Below are 20,157 nucleotides of genomic sequence, written 5' to 3' on the forward strand. Positions count from 1 at the left end.
ATGGTGTGGGTAAATAGCTTTGTCTTTGTGAAGTGTGCACTTTTTTTTTTCAGTTGATCAGTGACCCTACTTACAATAAGTATTGGCCAAATATTATAACTAGATTTTCTTTTAAAAATGAATAACCAAAAAACATTTTATTTCTTCTTTTAACTATTTTACAGCCAGACTATTGTTAAAAATGCATATTGACTTTCCTAAATTATCAGCTGTATGTAGTTTTTTGAATATTTTTGTCACAGACTAAATTCATGCTTTACATGTACTAGGTGCTGAGTAAAATGCTTGTTGAATTGAATTGTAGAGAGTGGAGCAGAGAGCTTCCCTTGTATGTGACTCCAGCTTAGTTGAAGAAACTCTCCTTGCCTTTTAATTGTGCCCCACTTCATTGAATAGGTCCCCAAGAGTTTGGGGCACTCTTAGAAGTAGTTCCACTAAATTTACAATAAATACATCTTCTAGATGTGTGATTTGAGTATGTCAGGAAAAAGGAGTATTTTAGGGGTTTCTGGTTGAATCATTCTTCTCAGTAATTGACCTCAATTATAATCATTACGGCTTCTTTTTCCCCTTTCTGAGATAGAAGAGATAACTAACTAGTCATTAAGTGTGAATGTGGGTATAGCATAAAAAAATCCAGCCAATAGTCAGGAAAGTGACTGGCTTCCTAATTGGCTAAGACTGATCCTAGAATTGTAGAATCAGCAAGTGAGCTAAATCCAGGGTAGCTGAGTGATCAAATCTTAAACTGGAATGTGGTATCATATATCTATATCTATATATAGATGTATACATCGAGAGAGAGAGAGAGAGAGAGAGAGAGAGAGAGAGAGAGAGAGAGAGAGAGAGAGAGAAAATACCATTCTGGGGATCAAAAGGAAGAAAAGGTTAATGAATGGGCTCCAGGTCAGGAGAATCATGAGAATCATGGAGATATTAGGCTGAAGATTACCTTATCAAGTTGAGGTACCATCTAAGTCTGTCTTAGACAGAAATGCATTTACTTTCAGTCAACTTCACCCTTATTCTTTATATTCCTATTCTGCAAATTACTTTCCCTTGTATATAAATCCTAGAAAATATACTTGTGACCTGAAGTATGTGACAAAATAGGAAAAATGGGAATAAGTGGATACCAGAATTACTTACCTGTGTATGGAACAGTGACAAGGAAAGAAAGGTGACAGCAAATCCTTGGTCAGTGTAGCCAGTGCCTGAATCCAGGAAAACAAGCAAGTTTAGAGACTAACAAGGTCAAGAGGTCAGCACATCAAATTTAGGTTTAGAGAACAGAGTAAAAAGGAAAGGGCAGCTGGGGGAAGAGGCAGAACTAGAGGCAGGAAGACCCAGGTTCACTTACCAGCTGTGTCACTTCACCCTGTTGGCCTCAGTTTTCTCATCTATAAAAATGAGCTGGAGAAGGAAATGGCAAACCACCCCAGTAACTTTGCCAAGAAAACCCCAAACGGGGTCACAAACGGTTGGACACAACTGAACAACCAAAGAAGGAAAACCCCAAGGCCAGAATGCTAAGCCCAGTTACAAGGAGCTGAGCCTTGTAATAGAATACAGCTGAATACAGCTTTTATAGTCTTTCCCAGAGAAGGAATTTTTTTTTGCATTGAACTCAGATCAGAAATTTAAGCACTATGCTAGAGGAATACAAATTTTATATGACAGTCCTTGCCCTCAAAAGTCTAGTAGGGAGATAAAATGACAGCACATAGTATGCCATTTTACAAAGTAGAGTGTTACAAACCAAAATGGTATGGCAAGTCTGAAGAATAAGTTTGTTAGGTACCTGTGGGGGTCATGAAAGACTTCCCGGAGGAGGGAAAATGAAGCCATGGATTCTAGACATTTGGGACAGAAGGACCAGAGATATGGAGGCGTGTTGAGAGACGATGGCTTTATTTGATTGGAACATAGAGTGAGTGAAAGAGTAATAGGAGAAAAGACTGGAAGTCAAGTAGTGCGTGGTTAAGAGACCTCAGTATCATTCATGACATTGAGAGAAATAAATTCTACAGCTACGATGGGGTCACTGTCTCACAGGAAGCAAGAGGATACAGACACATGAAAGACCTACAGAAAGATAAAACATCAAGAGTATTTTTAAGAAAGTTTAAGGGTTGAGGTGGTATATCTCACTTTGTTCATTTTTATTTACTTCTATGATATTAAATATATCATGTGGAATTGCTTTAGCATTTAGTAAGAAGTTAAGAAGATAGATAGATAGATAGATAGATAGATAGATAGATAGATAGATAGATAGATAAATGATCTTCCTATGCCACCTCCATCTTCCCCTCCCTCCTTCCCTTTCTTCCCCTATCCCCTGCCAAGGATCAGGCTAAAGTAATATAATGTTGTTTAGCCATGTTTGACTCTTTGTGACCCCTTTTGGAGTTTTCTTGGCAAAGATGCTGGAGTGGTTTGCATTTCCTTCTCCAGTTCATTTTACAGATGAGGAAACTGAGATAGAGTAAAGTGACTCACCCAGGGTCACACAGCTAGTAAGTGTCTGAGGTCAGTTTTGAACTAAGATCTTCCTGACTGTAGTGAGCCCCACTTCCCTCCCCTTCCCCTCCTCTCCCCTCCCCCTACCCAATCCATTGGTCACCTAGCTGCCCTAATAATACTGTATACAGGGATTATTTCACATTCTTTCAGACTAAGTATTTAAGATAGTTTTCCTTAATTCTTTTTCTTTGATACAAGAAAGGGCCCATTGTTTGGAAGGTGTTATATCTGGAAATGATTGTGATATAAAAACAAAAGGTATTAGTAAAACTTAATTTTAAAAAAGAAAACCCACAGACCTTTTACATAGCATTGAAAAGCATATATGACATTGAAGCGAGTGAAATGCCACTCATGTAACATTATAAGGTGACAACTCCTGGCTTTCGTTCCATGGATTATAGACTTCGATAGACTTCCATCCTCTTATTTACTGATACACAGTCAGCTCTGGATCAGTTGGCATTCAAGACCAGGCCTTATAGGGCAGTGACCTCTAAGTGAAATAGTTTAACTGCCTCCTTATGGAAGTAAAGTTCTTATATTCCTCCTGAAGCCATGGCAACATCTGATTGATCCTTTCAAACCAATATTGTACTTTACTCATCTATTAATGTAGGAAAATGCTGGTCAATAAGTTGACTAATGTCTTAGTGATAGGTCCTGGATAGGATTGGGCAGAAAAGGGAGGTGAAAAGCTCAAAATGACTAAACAAGATTCATCCCTTGGTAAAATGGAGTATTTGAATGTTACGAGGGCAGATACCACAGAATGTATGTGATAAGCCCTGAGTATATCAGAAACCTATTTAGTTTACCTAACCATTCTATAGTGGTAATGGGATTGGTGTATTGTCATCATTTGTTTTGAACATTCTGTCATAATGTATTAAGATGAGCAAAATTTAAGTGCAAAATTGTCTTTTAATTAAATCATAAGTCATGTCTATAAGATTTATGAATTAAATTTTATTGTTAAATATGTTTTTTAAATTTACCTAGAAACTTTGGATGATCATACTAGTTTTTTGTATCTGTATGTTTGTAATATAAAATCTTTAAAAGCCAGGGAAAAAATGAAAGTTTCTAACCAGTTGAAAACCATTGTGATTTCAGCAGCAGAATTATCGGCAGCTAAGATTATAGGCAGCTATAGAGCTCTGGACTTGGAGCCAAGGAGACTTGAATTCAAATCTGGCCACATACACTGACCAGATGCATGACACTGGGCAAGTCACTTAACCTCTGCCTGTTTCCTTAACTGTAAAATGAGTATAATGTACCTGCTTCATTAGTGTTGTTGTGAGGATAAGACACGTGTAAAATGCTTTGCAAGTCATAAAGCACTCCATAAATGCTAGTTAATTGTATTTTTATTTAATTTAGATTTTGATATCTGGTAACTAGCACAGGACATTCCAAAAATATTTACTAGTACAACACAGTCTTCTAGGAACATTCATTTTCAGACTGAATTTGCAAAGCTACATGCTTGAGCTGCAGTGAAGTCAGTAGATACCTTCTTGCATCCCACAGCACCTCACTGGAATATAATGGGCAAAGACCTATATTGATTACCATGATTTTGAGGAGGGAAAAGTCTTTTTGCTTCAGATTGGATATAAACTGTAACTAACATTTCTAAAGGCAGTGAGTCATAAAAACCTGCATCCTTTGGAGGTATTCAGATGTAAAATGGCTGGTGTAAAGGTTATTAACTTTTTGATTGTGGAACTAGAGTACTTAACCCCCTTAGCAGTCATCATGCTTCCAAAAGTCATGTGGATTGTGTTCCATCACCTGCCTTTTCTAGTAATGTTCATTAGCTCCCACCACCAGAGGTCACTTTAATAAATACTGGGTCAGCACTCACTACATCAGAGTAAATTCATTGCTAGAGCAATAAAGTTTTCTTTCTTTGGCTTTCCTAGGTGAAGGGTTTGTTTATGATGAATTTTTGCTTTTATGGCACATTTCATATTGGTATTTCAAAGGATTAACTATTTGAAATATTAATAATATGTCTTTGTGTTAAATCACACTCTCAATTTTACAGTTGGAGACATAAGGCAAAAAGAAGTTAAATGACTTATCCAGAATGGCAGGCAAATTGATAGGAATGCCAGAAATAGTTATCAGATCTCAGTCTTCCAATCCAGCTGTGTGCTCTATTTGTAGACCATCACTACTAACACATACATTTAACTCTCCCTTTTCCAAGGCAGAGGCAAAGGTGCATAGATGAATAAAATCCACAGCTATTTTGGAAACCTCATTTCAGTCATTGATTTCATCCTCTTTCCTATCAAACCATTCACTAGAACTATTTGAAAGTAGCAATATTGAGTTTCATTAGAGTTGACCTTTTTATCAAACTGAAAATAAACTTTTAAGCAAGAAGGGGGAGAAAGTGAATCCCAAAACTGGAAATAATTTCTCTATTAGCAATCAGAAATGAAAAATATATGTCTATTCTACTTTGCTGTTTACCATCAAATACTAGGCACTATAATTCAGTGCTATGAATGTTATCAACTAACTAACCGTAAGCCAGATTATTCAAATGCTTCAGCTTCTTTCTGGAAATTACAAGGTTACTTTTAGAAAACTCATTAACCCACAGATCACTAAGGTTCTACAGTCTTTAGTAATCCACTGCTTCAATGCACTAAATGATCTCCTGGGAACCTGAGGTATCCAGCATTGTAGGCTTTAAAGCTAGAAAGGCCCTTAGAAAGCATCTAGTCTAGCCCCCTCATTTTATAGGTGAAGAATTTGAGACCTGGGGTGATATTTTCTCAAAATTACACAGACAACAAGTAATAAAGATTTAAACTCAGATTCATGAAACCATCAAATTATGAAGGTGAAGAGGACCTCAGAAGTCATTGAGTCCAAGCCCCACCTCAAACTCAGCCCAATGCATTGCCTTTTTGATTTGGCCCTTTTAATTGTCTCTAGTCATTCTCTCTGAAACATGTCCCACCAGATCACAGCCACACTTTCACTACAAAAACTGGCCTTCCTGTGGCCTCAGAACATCCAATCCAATTTGCCAAAGATGTTTCAGATTTAGAAAACAAGCCCCAGATAATTCTCAACTCCCAAATGGACTTCATTCCAAAAGCTTATTTGTAATTCTGAGTTAGAAACACAGAATATATTCTTCCAAGGAAACAATATTATAAATGTCCAGGTTTTTCTGAGAGCCCACAAAAGCCCACATAAGCTACATTGTAACTGAAGTATATAGTACAGAACTTGGTTTTAAGTGAAAATACTTTCTGAGCTCAGACTTGGGATAGCAAGAGCATATTTTGATCCATTGAAACTCAGACACATCTCTAGGAGTGGAATAGAGTGTTCCAGGCCCACCAGATGAAAAACTAAATAAATTTCAGTCTAGAAATTTTCAACATCAGCAGGTAGAATGCAGAATCCTTGGTTTCCCCAGAATTTGTCACTCCAAATTCGGTGCTCTTTCCAAAAATACTCATTTTGTTTTCAGAGAGTACATGATATGCTATGGAAATGTGTGTCTATTAGAATATAAATGTAAGGTTGTTACAGATCTTCCAGTGACTATGTGACCTTGGGTAAGTCACTTCATCTTGTTTGAGTTTCCTTTTTAAAACTAGTTTAAGTTTGATGAGCTCTAAGGTTCTTTCTTTCTCTAAAATTCTGTATATCAGTGGCATAATTAGATAAGTGCCATGGGCACAGTCTGAATGCTAGAAGGGATGGGGTGCTAGTCTTCACTCGATCCCCCTATTTGGGCAAATGTTACTTTTTTTTCTTTTTTGATATGATACATCAGAAGTAAAAAGATCTATTTTTTCATTCTTTTTGTGTCTTTCCCTACTAATAAATTGTGTTGCCTGACTTTAGTCACTTTGAAGTAGAAAGAAGGCATTTTTCTCCCCCTATAGTTTCAGGCTTTATATTTTTATAAAGGAGTGGAGGTAGGAGACCAGATTAAGAATAAGACATAGTTCTTGCCCCCCCCCCCAAAAAGTATCAAAATTCTTAATTATACTTTTTTTTAAACACATAAATCATAGAAACAGTTGGAATTCAGAATATTTTGAATAAATGGATAAATGACTTTTGAATCTAAATTAACAAAGACTGTAGCTTTTCCCTTTGGCATTTTGTTCAAAAGCAGAAGAAAACAGTAGGAACCTGATAATAGAAATGGGTTTCAGATGAGACCATTTCCCAGTAGTCCATCACCATGAAGAAGTGTATCTTCTTCCTTGTCTCTAGAGCTGGGGTAGACACAGTAGTTAGCTTATCCCACCCTTCTTTTTGCAGAAGAATCAAAGACCCAAAAAAGATAAGTGAATTTACCTGCTCCAGGTTACATGGTTGCTTCATTCTTCCCATGAAATCTGTGGAAAGTGTAATATGTTTCTGGTTTTGTCCAGATTTTTCTTTTTTTTAAGTGAAGTGAAATGAAATGAAGACCAGGGCTAAGTAAGTATTCTGTGCAACCCTTCTCCAAACAATTGACAGTAATATATTTTATTTGTATCACTTCCACAACCCATTTGGTTTTCAACTGAGCCTAGAGACAGAATGCCACATTCTTATATTTTGCCATTGTTTTAGTTGTTTTTAGGTAAATAGCAACAAAACACCTATGGAAATAGATGAAAATAAAAATAAATAATCATTAAATCTTAAATCATTAAATCTTGGCTTACATCCTCAGAAAATGTTCAAGCCAGATTTTCTTATATTAGTTTGAAACACCAGAGTTATATCACTAATTGTATTCTGTTACACTAAGTGGTGTTTAGTCTATAAGACATCATCAATTTTTTTAAATAAGCAAAATTTTGGATCTTGATATTTAGGTAAAAGAAAAGGGTCTCAATTTTTCTTTCTATTGTAAACATAAGTTATCATTTTGTTGTTATTTTCCACAAAAAATGAGTCCCATAGAATTAATGAATTCTGATGATATATGTAAGAAAAGATACAGAAAAAAAAATTGGCTTAACACAGAAATTTTTATTGCAATGTATGGCATAATTAGCAAAGCCCTTTTTAAATTCCCAGGCTGAGTTTTGAATATGGGAAGAATAGCTTGCAAAAATACCTCCACTTAAATTGTATATACTTGTCACCATATGTGACACTGTAATAAAGCATCTGTCAATATTTCTAGGATTTTAAACTTAAGGAATCTCGCTTACTTAAAATCTCACTGCTTTGCTTAAGAGTTCTCATGAGAGATCTCTTGAAAAAGAATGGATCTGGAGGTAAAGGTGAGCAGGACATGGGAATATTAATACAGTCTTTATTTTGGTTGTACACATTTTAAAGGGAGTATTCATATTTTTAAATATTTTTGCTTTATGTAAATATAAAATATCCTCAGTTTGAAAAATGCCATTTGCCTTATGATTAGCCCAATCTAACTTTTAATGTGTTAAAAGACAATGAAGTTTCATACCTAATACTTCTATTTCATCTTTATATATAATTTGGTGAGGATCAAATAAAGAGTAGCACATAAAAAATAAATTTTAACATAGATACTTTGAGCTATAAAGAAACCCACATTTTCATGCACACTGAAGACTTTAATGAAACTTTATTTTTTTTTCCAACAATTTTATCCTATGCATGGTTCACTATAGCAAGAACTGAAGTTGTCAGTGACTAATTTTTCTAACTTACTACAACTTCTAGGTTTGGTTTTGCTACTTATAAGCAATTGTAACTAGGTTTAAGGAGTTACAATAAATTTAAGTAATGTACTGTAGGGTATATAAAAATTTAAGCAAAAAATTCACAATTCCAACCAACTTTGTTTTAAAATTAGTTTATAAAACATACTAAAATGTATTCAACTTTTATCATGCTATACTTTTAAGTTTATTTATATTTTCCTTTTAAGTATATGCAATAAAGTTTTTTACCATTTAATTTTTCATTGAGGGTCATGGGGTACCACTTTTCATCTTTCTGAGTGCTCATTGATACCAGTAAGAATTCTAAATTACATTATAGACCAAATATTACTCTCCGTGTTAAGGTTTATAATGAGCTTATCATACTATCTTTTTACCATTTTGCCATTTCCTTCTCCAGCTCATTTTACAGATGAGGAAACTGAGGAAAATAGGATGAAGTAACTTGCCCAGGGCCACACAGCTAGTGTCTGAGGACAGAATTGAATTTAGGAAGACTAGTCTTTCTGACTCCAGGCTTGACGCTGTGACACTTAGTTACCTTTTTTTTTGGCTGACAGTCTGTCAAGTTTTATTGTATGAGCCAAGTAGAGGGGTATTGTAATATAAAAATTGCTTTGGAATAGTCACACACAAACCTTATGTTCAAGGGAGACCTTTGCCTGATCACCTAGAGCTAGAAACATTAACCTTGTGACTTCCCTCCATTAGGCTTTCATTTATACCTTTTCAAAAAAAAAATACCCTGGCCAGATTAGAGCAAAGACTCATCTATATTTGATTCAAAATAAAATAAAGATGCTGCCTTCACACAGTAATAAAGATGTTAGTTGGTTAGTTTAATTAAATCAGTGCCAGGGGCAAACATAATGCCTAAGGAAAAAATAGGCATATTTCTTAAAATTGTGATATTAATTTCTGAGGTTATTGGTCACTTTGTGTATCAAAATAATCAGGAAAAAATGAAGGAAAAAAGTAACCTGGATGAGGAGAATGAGGATTCTGTGTCATCTACTCCATAGATACCATGAATCTAAGAACATTGACTGTGTACCACAGCCTATACTTTGAAGGTAAAGGGCAATATGTTCAAAAATAAGCAGATCCTCGTGGAGCACATTCATAAACTGAAGGCAGACAAGGCCCAAAGAAGCTCCTGGATGATCAGGCTGAAGCTCAATGGGTCCAAAACTGAAGAAGCCCGATGCTTCTTTTTGGGAAGAACATCTGAAGAGTAGATCAATGGGGAGAAAATTTGGAACTCAAAATCTTATGAAAGTGAATGGTGAAAACTAAAAATAAGTATATTTATTAATGTTTTTTAAAAAAGAATAGTTTATCAAGACTTTGTCCAAGGAAGAAACCAAAAATGATTCTCTATTATCTCCTCTGTACATAGTATCCCTCTACTTGGCTCATACAATAAAACTTGACAGACTGTCAGCCAAAAAAAAAAAAAAGGTAACTAAGTGTCACAGTGTCAAGCCTGGAGTCAGAAAGACTAGTCTTCCTAAATTCAATTCTGTCCTCAGATACTAGCTGTGTGGCCCTGGGCAAGTCACTTCATCCTATTTTCCTCAGTTTCCTCATCTGTAAAATGAGCTGGAGAAGGAAATGGCAAACCACTCCAGTATCTTTACCAGGAAACCCCAAATGGAGTTACAAAGAGATGGTTCCAACTGAACAACTTAAAAAAAAACAAAAAACTTCATGTGCCTGTGTTATCAGTCATAATCATCAAAAAGCATTTTATTAAGCATCCATTCACATGAGGTACTAACTGCTGTGTTCTGCAGACAACCTAATGAATATAGGTATCCATGAAGAGGAACTTGCAGCTTACAATAGTTAGGTCATTTGCTTGATTCAGAAAGCTGGGAACTTTTGGAAAGAGGCAGTGTTGCAATGGCATGAGAACTAGACTTGGATTCAAAGACCTGGATTTGAATTTTAGTTTTGCTACTTAATAACTATGTACTACCCCAGGCAAGTTTGATCACCACTTGGGGCTTCAGTTTCCTTATCTGTAAATTGAAAAGAGTATACCTCTTAAAGCCCCTTCCAGATACAAATCCTGTGATCAAAATGAGGAAAATAAAGGATTCAGGGATAAAATACAGAATCTAAGTAGCTAAAGAAGTTAAACTGGATATTTGGGGAGTTGACTTTTACATATAATATATTATGCTGTTTAGGACATGATTTGCAGTATTGGTGATATGTGCTGAGCTATTTATATTCTCAAACCTAGTTTCCCTCTTTATGAACAGTATGCTTTTATGAGATTAACTGGATAATTTAGGTGTGCATATTAGATTTTTCTCTTTGCAAAGCTAACTGATCCATGTAGGGACTGACTTCACGACTGGGGCCTGTGGAATAGAAAGTGTAGCTTGTGGCATGCAGGGTATATAGATAAGCTGAGTAGGAGATAAGTGGTGTAAAGTTTGAGGACTGAGAGACTGTGGAAGAGAAAGAAATTTACCTGAATAACATCTTAAAGGTCTAAATTGGTACAGAGGAATGTGGTGGTTATTTTCCACTTTCCTTAATAACTTACCCTTAACTGATACGACATTACAATTTTCACTGTATGTGATACATATTGATATTGGGGCTTATCTTATTCAAATGAATATAGCTCTTTAGTTCTTCTTGTAAGGAAGTTACATAATTCTTTATTATACCTCTGAGATCTTTTTCTGAATTTATCTAACATCACCATCTTTCATAGTTCATCACTTCTTTGTGCGATACTTTTCAACTCTCCAATAAATTTGAGTGCTTTCTCAGTTACTCTACTGGAAACCTCCTCTGAGTTGATAATGGCCCATTAATGACTACTCTTTGAATCATAAAAGCATAGATACAAAGCTCAAAGGAACCTTAGAATGCATCTTGTCTAGCTCCCTCATTTTACAGATAAGAAAAAAGACCTAGAATACTTCAGTGGTTTACTCCAGGTCACATATCCAGTAAATGACAGAAGTAGGATATGAACCTGGGTCCTCTTCTGCTCCACACTGACTTGCAACAGCCCAGAGATAAAACCACCTGAAGGAATATCTCCCCTACAAAGTCACAATCATTCTGTTAGTTTCATTAATGCTACTTAGATAATTTTAAAAATCAAAATTTATCTTTCACATTAACCTTGTAGGTAGATTTTTTTTAAAAAAAGAAGTGCTTACCAGATTATATGAAGTCTTAAATTTCCTCTGATATGAGATACAACCACCCCCACATCCCCATCACCTACCATGTTGTTCTATGAATACAATGGATATTTTAAGCAGCTTAGTTCTCCAAGTGAATGCAGAACCGGAGTCAAATTTTTTTAATCTTTTTTTTCAAAGATTTTTGTACCCAAAGAATTGGTTTATGAGCTGTGGTGTCTTTCATAGTATTCAAATGATGAAAAGTTAGCAGGAAATGAGTGGGGGAAGGGATTGGCCAAGTCACTTAACCTGCTATACCTAACACCTTCCAGAGTATAGTGAATTTCCCATAGGGACCTAAATAACCTATATATCCTAGATATTTACACTCCCAGGACCAAGTATAATCCCAGCAGAAATCAGTGATTTTTCCCTAAATTATTACCTTAGGCTTTTATTGAAGATTTCAAGCTGTGTCAGTCTGGGTAATCACTGAAAAAAGCCTGTAAGAAAAAGCTTAATTAGTGTTTTGAGGATGAAAAGTAACATATGAGTAGTAAGGATTATTATTGTAAATAATTATCATACCCCTTTGTAGCAATAATTCAGCTGTATATGGTTCTGTTAGATTTCTGTTATGAATTGGTTCCTAAATTGGGACTTCATTATTCATTTTCGTCCACTATAAATGCCCTCTCTTAGTAGTCACTAGTACTTCTTATATTGAAGTGTAGCCATGGCTACTGAATTAATTGTTTTCATACCATTTCAGTTCAGTTCCACTAACATTAAGTATTTGCTAGATACTTACAGTCCAGTAAGCAGTTTGTTTTTCCCCAGTAATCACGCAGAGTAACGACTTTGGATATTTTGTGATATGACCTCCCCCCCACCTCCAAACTTTATTATCGCTGAAAAATGAGTGCTATTTGTATTGTACTGAGATATGTAGTGTCAAAAAGGTTCGAGGCCCTTTAAAAGTTCTAGCCCTTTTAAAGCAATTGCATTTTGTACCAGAGAAAGGGGCATTCTGAGTGGGTTGCTGAGAGGGGTGATAGTTTGGAAGGATCTGGAAGGAAAATTGCAGCAATATCAGACAGTATGAACAACTCTGGGCTGGAGGCTGATTGGAACCAAAAAAAAAGAATATTTCTAGCCTCATTAAGTTAATATAACCTCAACTAAGTTGAAAAGAAATCAGAGTGTTAGGGGCAAAACTGACACTCTGGAAGCTGTCAGAGCCCTGTCAGGAGGTGACAGGGGAAGTTCATGACAGGGAGTCAGAGACGGAATGACAGTGGCTGACAAAGCTGGGATTTTAAAAGAAACATATCCTTAAGAAATTGGTTCAAAACAGAAGAGGCTATACATTAAAGGGTGGTTTTAATGATTTGTTCAATTATTTGCTATTCAGTTATTTCTAGCTAATTTCATTTATTCTTAGTATTACATTTGATGCACTTTGTAGGGAAATTATATGACTTTTATTTATATTATAAAAATTTTGTGTGTAATTTATGTCTTTCCTTTGTGTCTAGTTCAAGCAATTTCTGAAATGTTTAGGTTGTTCAGTCAATCACCCAAAAGCTGGCTCCTGCCAGCATCTAGTGACTGGGAATCTGAAGGGCTCTAATGTTCTTAGCAAAATCTAGAATACTTCTTCTACAAAAGCCTCATAACCATTTTAAAGTAGCATCATAAATATCTCCCAAAAATTACTCCATAAACTCACCATCAACAACAGCTTCTTAATTGGTCTTCCTGCCTCAAGTCTTTCCACACTTCACCTAACCTCCACACAATTGCCAAAGTGATTTTCCTTAAGATCCGACTATATCACTCCTTTACTCAAGAGACTTTCTGTTGCTACTAGGACAAGCTATAAATTCCCTTTATTTGGCTATTAAAACCCTCACAACTTGGCCCCAACCTACCTTTCCAGATTCTTTATATAATACTGTCCTTCCTTTTCTTTGTGGGTCCAGGCAAACTAGTTGTGTCTCTATTTCTCACATATGGTACTCCATCTCCCATTTCCATGACTTGTCTTGGCTCTCCCCCATTCTTGAAAAGCACTCCCTCCTCACATGTACTGTACAGAATCCCTCATTTATATCGAGGCAACTCAAACACTATCTTTTACACAGTGCCTCTCCTGATCTCTCCCCCAACTACTGCTGACTTCTCTTCTTTGCTTCCTTGTATTTATTTTCTGTTTTATCTCTGTTCTGTACATGTTGTCTTCCTTAATAAAATGTAACTCCTTAAGAGGAAGAACTATTTCATTTTTGTCTGTATCTGTATCACCTAGCATAGCACCTGGCACATAGTAGGTGCTTAATAAATTATTGCTGATTGAATGCAAATTCACAGTTATAGTATATAATAAATGTGTAAAGTAAATGATCCATCTTTGTGTTATTTGCAGAATTGGAGAGGCATCACAGCTGAGCACTGGACTTAGGAAATAAACTCAGTCCAGGACAAAGTCAGGAAGACCTAAATTTGAATCCTGCTTCAGTTACTAGCTGTTCAAACCTAAACAAGTCATGTAACTTCTCTAGGCCTTTATAAAATTTGGTTTGGATTTTGATGACTTCTGAGGTCCCTTTTAACTCTATATCTATAATCCTGTAGTCCCATGACCTCCATTATGAACACAAAAATAGATATTTAAATAAATAACAAAAGTCTGTGTTGTTTGAACACTCATTGAGTGCCATTAACTGTAGTTTACAAGTTCATAAGATTCACTTATTCAATAAGAATTCAGTAAGGTGCTTCTGGGAATAAAATACTAAGCACAGTGGGGCATATGAAAGGAGAAGAGACTTGGAGCTTACATTTACTTGAGAAGACAATACACACACACATACACACACATACGGTACGTGTAATAAAAAGAACTATTATCTAAGGAGCTGAGGGAACTTGGAGTGATGAAGTACTGTGGGTTAAGGTTAGTATCAAAGTGAGGGGATGGATAGTGCAGTGTAGAGTTAGTGTAGGGAAGGCTTCTTTGGGAGATGGGGGTGGAGGGGGAATGGGGGGAGACTTAAAAGCCTCCTGACACCTACCAACTCTCTGATCAAAGGTAAGTCACTTAACCTTTCTGAGCCTCCAGCAACTCTGTAAAATTCTGTTTAAAACAAAAGAAAGAAAAAAGAAAAAAAAAAGCTATAGTCAGTTGAGTCAATAAACATTCATTAAGTACCTACTAAGTGTCAGGTGTAGTTGAGGCACTGAGCATACAAATGGAAACAAAAGACAGTCCCTGCCCTGGAGGAGCTCACAAACTAAAGAAGGGAAAACAAGCAAACAAATGTATAAACAAGCTATGAATGGAATAAATAGGAAGAGGTTAATGGAAAAAAGGCACTAGAATTGAGAAGGATTGGGAAAGGTTATCTATAAAAGATGGAATTTTAATTGCAACTTAAAGGAAGCAAAGGGAAGTTATGAGATGAAGATGAGAAAGCAGAGCATTCCAGGCATGAGGGACAGCCAGGGAGAATACTGGGAGTCTGGAAGCCATATCACTGAGTGGAAGGTTACTTGGAAGGGCACAAAGTTTAAGAAAACTGGAAAAGTATTGGGGGATGGGGGTTATGAAGTAAGGCCTTGGAACACCAAAGAGATTTTGTATTTGATCCTGGAGACTATAAGGAACCGCTGGAATTTGTTGAATAGGAAGATGACATAGTTGGACGTGTGCCTTAGGAAAATCACTTTGATGACTAAATGGAGGAGTGAGGAGAAACAGGAGTCAGGCGGACTCACCAGCAGACTATTGTAGTAGTCCAGGAGGGCCTGTACTAGAGTGGTAGCAAGGTCAGAGGAGAGAAGGGGACGTATTGGGGAGATGTTGCAAAGGTGAAATTGACAGACTTTGTTAACAGATTGGACATGGAGAGTGAAGTAGGTTTCAAATCTGAGGAACTAGGTCTAAAAGGATGTTGCCTTCCTTGGGTGGGGTGTGTATGGGGAATGAGGATGGTCTTAGAGGGTTTTCAAACTATCCCTGTAAGTAGAGAAATTGCCTACACTGAGAAAATCACAGGGCTTTGGTGATATAATAACAATCAGTTAAGTGAAAAAATTTGGCAATTTTTTTTTAACCTACTGTGATTTCTTTTACATTATTGACCAATTGTTTGACTGAATTGATTTGGTTCAATGCAATTCAATTCTGCAAACCTACTTTGTGCAAGGTCCTGTACTTTGTGTTAGGGATCCCCCCCCCCCCAAAAATGCCGTTTGGGTTGTTTTGTCATAATGCAGACACTTAGGTCTTGCCTGAGAAATTTGGCTTCACAGTGCTAAAGGAATTTGCATATATTGAACATATTAGGACAAGTGTTTTGTTTTTTTACTAGATATATGCTTCAAATGGTATATAGAACTCCCACTGAGGAATTTATATTCCTCAGTTATGCATACATATGCATGTATGTATGTATGTATGTATGCATATACATACATATATGTGTGTGTAGCTATATATATGTTTATATACATATATCTATATCTCTAAATAGATGAGAGAGAGAGAGAGAAAGAAATTTGACTCTGAGTGTCCTAACGTTCTACACGTTCCTCAAGATGATTGGACCAAATATAATTTGCTTGATGAATAAAACACATTTTTACACAAGTGGACTAGAAGACTTATCTTAGTATCTCAACTGTTCTTCAACCTGAGCCCATTAGGATGGGTGAGGTAGGGAGGAAATGCTATTTTCTTTGACTACTAAGAACCAGGGGGAGGTACTGGTATACCCAGCATACACTAGAGACTTTTATAACCTAAAAAGAGTAACTTGTATTTCAGTGGATCTGAGATATCATTAAATTTATTTTCCTTTTCTGAAAATATGAAAACCACAAACCACCCATGCCTTAAGTGTTGCTTTTGTCCATATTTTTTGTTTATCCCCAGAGTAGCCATCCAATGTGCTAGAGCCTTTCTTGTAGATCTTTTTACATTTTGTGGAGCACTGTGGTTGTCTCATTTTGTGACCAGCCAACCCCTTTCTCTGATCATGTACTCTTGCTTAAGCAATCTCCCTTGTGCCATTTCTTCAGCATAAGTTACTACTGGAAATTTTTTTCAGCTTATTTTCTCACATTGATCTTCATTGATCTTTGTTCACCTGAAGTTTTGATTATTCAGAGATTATGATGTTCTAAGATTCGTAGTCAAGCAGCATCATTTGTGGAACATTTGCATTAAAAAACTGGTTTTTAAGAAGTTTCAGATCATCCAAAAAGCAAGACAACTTGCCAGATGCCGTCCACCACATTCTCTGCCTCCTCTTCAATTCTTTGCCCAACTTCTTGTTCATTTGCATTGCCTACCCCAGACACATATATTGATGTGCTCATTTAGTGAACTGGTTGTTCAGCTGCGTATAGTCTAAGCCCAGGATTCTTAGTTTTCATCAGGGAAGAGGGTGGGTTCCCATGAACTTGATGGGAAAAAATACATCTTTATTTTTACAAACCTTAGGTTGGGGTGGGTTTGGGGACTATGTATTTATTCAGTTAAAAATATCTTGAGAAGGGGCTCATAGGCTTTACCATGCTGCCAGAAGGATCCATGAAACAAAAAAGGTTAAGAGTCCTTGGCTTAGACAATAGCATTTTTATCCATTTCATTTTCCCCCTCTATGAATTATTAGGCATTATTACTCTTTTAAGTAATCATAAGTCTTATTAAGAATTCCATATAATGTTCTGGGGCCTGATGGTAGCATATTATTGTTTGCCAGCAGAAACATCTGGATCACCTCCCTATTTATATTCTCTCATCTCCATTGGTTAATATCTGCTAGAGAAAACAAATTTGATTCTATAAGCGTGTAAATGAGGGGCAGTATCTCTGAGGATATCTGAACTTTACCCTTTATATTAAGAAAGGGAAGATCCTTGTTCTAACCCATTCCCATAGTCTCCAGTAAAGCAAGATTATTTACCCTACTGCCCCATTTACAGTGAAAAGTGACTTGCAGTCAGTCAAGAGAATATTTTTGTTATACTTTCAGCTCAGCAAAACAAAATAAGCCCACTGTCCCAATTCCTACATGACCCAAGTATTATTCCCCTTCTTACACTCCATCTCAGATAGTCCCTCTTTTCCTTTATTTTACGCAGCTTAGGCACTATCTTTTGCATAAAACTTTTCCTGATCCCCCTAAGCTCCCAGACTACCTTGTATTATATTAAACTACTTCGTATGTGTAAGTGTATCTGTTTATTAACTTTATATTTGTGCTGCCTTTTTCTATATAATTCCTTTTTAGAAGGCAAATTCATCGTGAGTAGGAATTGTTACATTCTTTCTACTTTTGTTTCCAATACTTATCACCATTCTTGGCACACAGTAGTCAATAAACAAGCATTTACTAAGCACTAAGTGGGGAACTGTGCCTCAAGGTACAAAGAAGGGCAAAAGATAGTTCCTTCTCTGACAGAGTGCACAGTCCGAGAAAACAACATGAAAAGAACTATGTACAAACAAGGCATATACTTTATGAACTGGAGATAATCATCAGAGGAGATATCTCCATCATTGGAGATAATCATCAAAAGGCAGTAAGTAGCATTAAAAGGAATCCAGAAAGGCTTCTTGTATAAAATACAGTTTTAATATAGACTTGAAGAAAGACAAGAGAAGAAGATGATTCCAGGCTTGGGGGAGGGGGGGTTGGGATGGTAGCCAGTGAAAATGCACATATTAACTACTTCTTGGTTGATTGGTTGAATAGCTGCCTGAATAGACAGAGCTATCTGTTTATTTTGTAGCAGAAGAGATATTTTGAAAATATTAAATATTCTTTGTCATTTTCTAAAAATAATTGGTAATAATGTTAATTAAATAATTCCACCAGAAAAAATATTATATGTTACGTATACTGATTTGGCTTATTATATTTTCCATAAGAATTCCCATACCACTTTTTATCAGTATCAACAAGTGTGTTGAAAAGTTCTTTTTTACTTCCTAATTGGTCATTTTCTGAGGCATATGACATAAAATAGATATACAAAAAAAGCCACAAAAGTAACTATGTGTTCCACATTCAAACTGTTCTTTGATGAGGTCTCACTTAACTCTTTCATTCCAACATAATTCTATAGCCACACTATTACAACAACCAGCCTGGGTTCTCCCTTCTTATATATTCTTCCCCCTGTCAGGAACTACTGCCCGTTCTTCCTTACTCACTAAATGCCCTACCTTCTTAATTGTGGTAACCATGCATAAACCATTGTGGAGTTGCTGCTTGTAGGCAGGATTCATACTTGTGCATTTGGAGTGGCAAATTACCTCTAACCCATACATTTCTCTAAATCATTTCTATGGTAATGGTACATGCCTGCTGCTGACATTTCATGGGCATTCTTTTAAACAAATTTTCTATATAAAGTTTAGATTAAATAAAAGAGAAATGAAAAAAGGATAGTTATTTTCTATTAAAATACAAAAAGAGTCTTGATTTCTCTTATGAAGTGAAGAATGTTGACAAGTATCATTTACAAAAATTCAAACATCACTTTTCAAGAACCTGTCTACTTCATGAGATACTCTTAGAGGCAGTGAGAGTAAGCATCAGGATCTTGACTACTTCATATGTGAATTTGAGTTAGTTTATGCCTAGAAAAATCTAAGCATCAAGAAGAATGGGAGGGAAATGACAAGCTTGGAAGGCAATCACAGAAAGAGGAGAAGGATATGCTGATTTATATGTAAATAGTAAAGTCCCTAGCTCATATAATTTCTTTATTTTCTAAGTATTTAACTCCATGCTATTCTCAGTCATCATGATTTTTTAAAAATATGAAAATGTTTTATCTGGTTTGGTCTCAGTTTTCATTTTATGTTATCTTTATTTTCTAACTGTTGTGTTTTAGCAATATTTCAAGAAAAAATGTGCATTTTATCTATTTAATTTTTATCTTACAGAATTATAGATTCATTGTTATTTTCTTAGTGTTGAAAACTCCTTTAGCATCATGCCAGTTTTATGTGCTTTCATAATTTTAAACCAAAACTAGCCATAAAATAGAAATTCAGTGAATTCTTGTTATATTGAGATATTCTTATAAATTGACCAGGTGTTAACTTAGGACTAAAAGGCTGTTGCTTCCCTGACATGGACTAGAGGCCTGAGAATTGCCAGAGGCTCTACTACGTAGAAAAGGAACCATCCAGATGCTGCTAAAGCCCAGAGGACATGAAGCAATGGCTATCTGTTGGTGAAACTAGGTTAGGTCTCACAGCACTCCCATAGGAGCAAAAATACAGTCCATTCTTACCAGATCTCATCTAATTTCTGATTTTATCCATCCCAATGGTGAATGGGGCAGAAGAGACAAAAGCTATAAGTTTTTGCCCCCTCAAGCTCCACAGATTGGGATTTTTAAATTGTATATATTTACCTGGTATTTGGGGCTTAAAAAAACTTTTTCCCTCAAATTAATAAATATTTATTTTTGCTCTTTTTAGGAATTCAAAACTGTTCTAAAAGTAGATAATTAATTTTAAAAGATAAAAAATTTAAAAAGGAAAAAAACCACACTGATGAAGTGAGGTTATATCCCTTCTTTTTTCTTCCTCATTTTTATTTTTCTTTGTTTTACTGTTAACTATACCTTTAGCAAAGAATACTACTTAGAGGAAAAATTAAAGTAAAATGAAAAACATATTCTTTTCTTTTCACTTATAATCATGGGTAGAGAAAAGAAAGTAATGGTTAAAGTGAGTTTTT

General features: G+C 35.8%; 1 protein-coding gene and 1 long non-coding RNA gene across 32 annotated transcripts in view; one reads left to right on the forward strand and one right to left on the reverse strand.

Moving 5' to 3' along the window:
• ARB2A (ARB2 cotranscriptional regulator A) overlaps positions 1-20,157 on the forward strand; it is a 478,053-nt gene that overhangs the window by 452,025 nt on the left and 5,871 nt on the right. Inside the window, exon 12 of one of the 30 annotated variants that reach the window (XM_072606139.1) lies at positions 13,815-14,092. The exons of the other annotated variants lie outside the window; for them this stretch is intronic. Coding sequence (XP_072462240.1) covers positions 13,815-13,837 — 23 coding nt within the window. The 3' untranslated portion in view covers positions 13,838-14,092. Of the gene's footprint in view, positions 1-13,814; positions 14,093-20,157 lie in introns of those variants that run through there. 30 annotated transcript variants of the gene reach the window in all.
• LOC140501950 (uncharacterized) overlaps positions 1-20,157 on the reverse strand; it is a 72,321-nt gene that overhangs the window by 26,924 nt on the left and 25,240 nt on the right. Inside the window, exons 2-5 of one of the 2 annotated variants that reach the window (XR_011966444.1) lie at positions 14,464-14,525; positions 11,832-11,889; positions 6,877-6,917; positions 1,150-1,214 (exon numbers count right to left, since the gene is read on the reverse strand). This is a non-coding gene — a long non-coding RNA (uncharacterized lncRNA). The remainder of the gene's footprint in view (positions 1-1,149; positions 1,215-6,876; positions 6,918-11,831; positions 11,890-14,463; positions 14,526-20,157) is intronic. The other variant, XR_011966445.1, reaches the window with a different exon arrangement.

This window comes from Notamacropus eugenii, chromosome 4, assembly GCF_028372415.1.
Source record: "Notamacropus eugenii isolate mMacEug1 chromosome 4, mMacEug1.pri_v2, whole genome shotgun sequence".
Classification (NCBI taxonomy): domain Eukaryota; kingdom Metazoa; phylum Chordata; class Mammalia; order Diprotodontia; family Macropodidae; genus Notamacropus; species Notamacropus eugenii.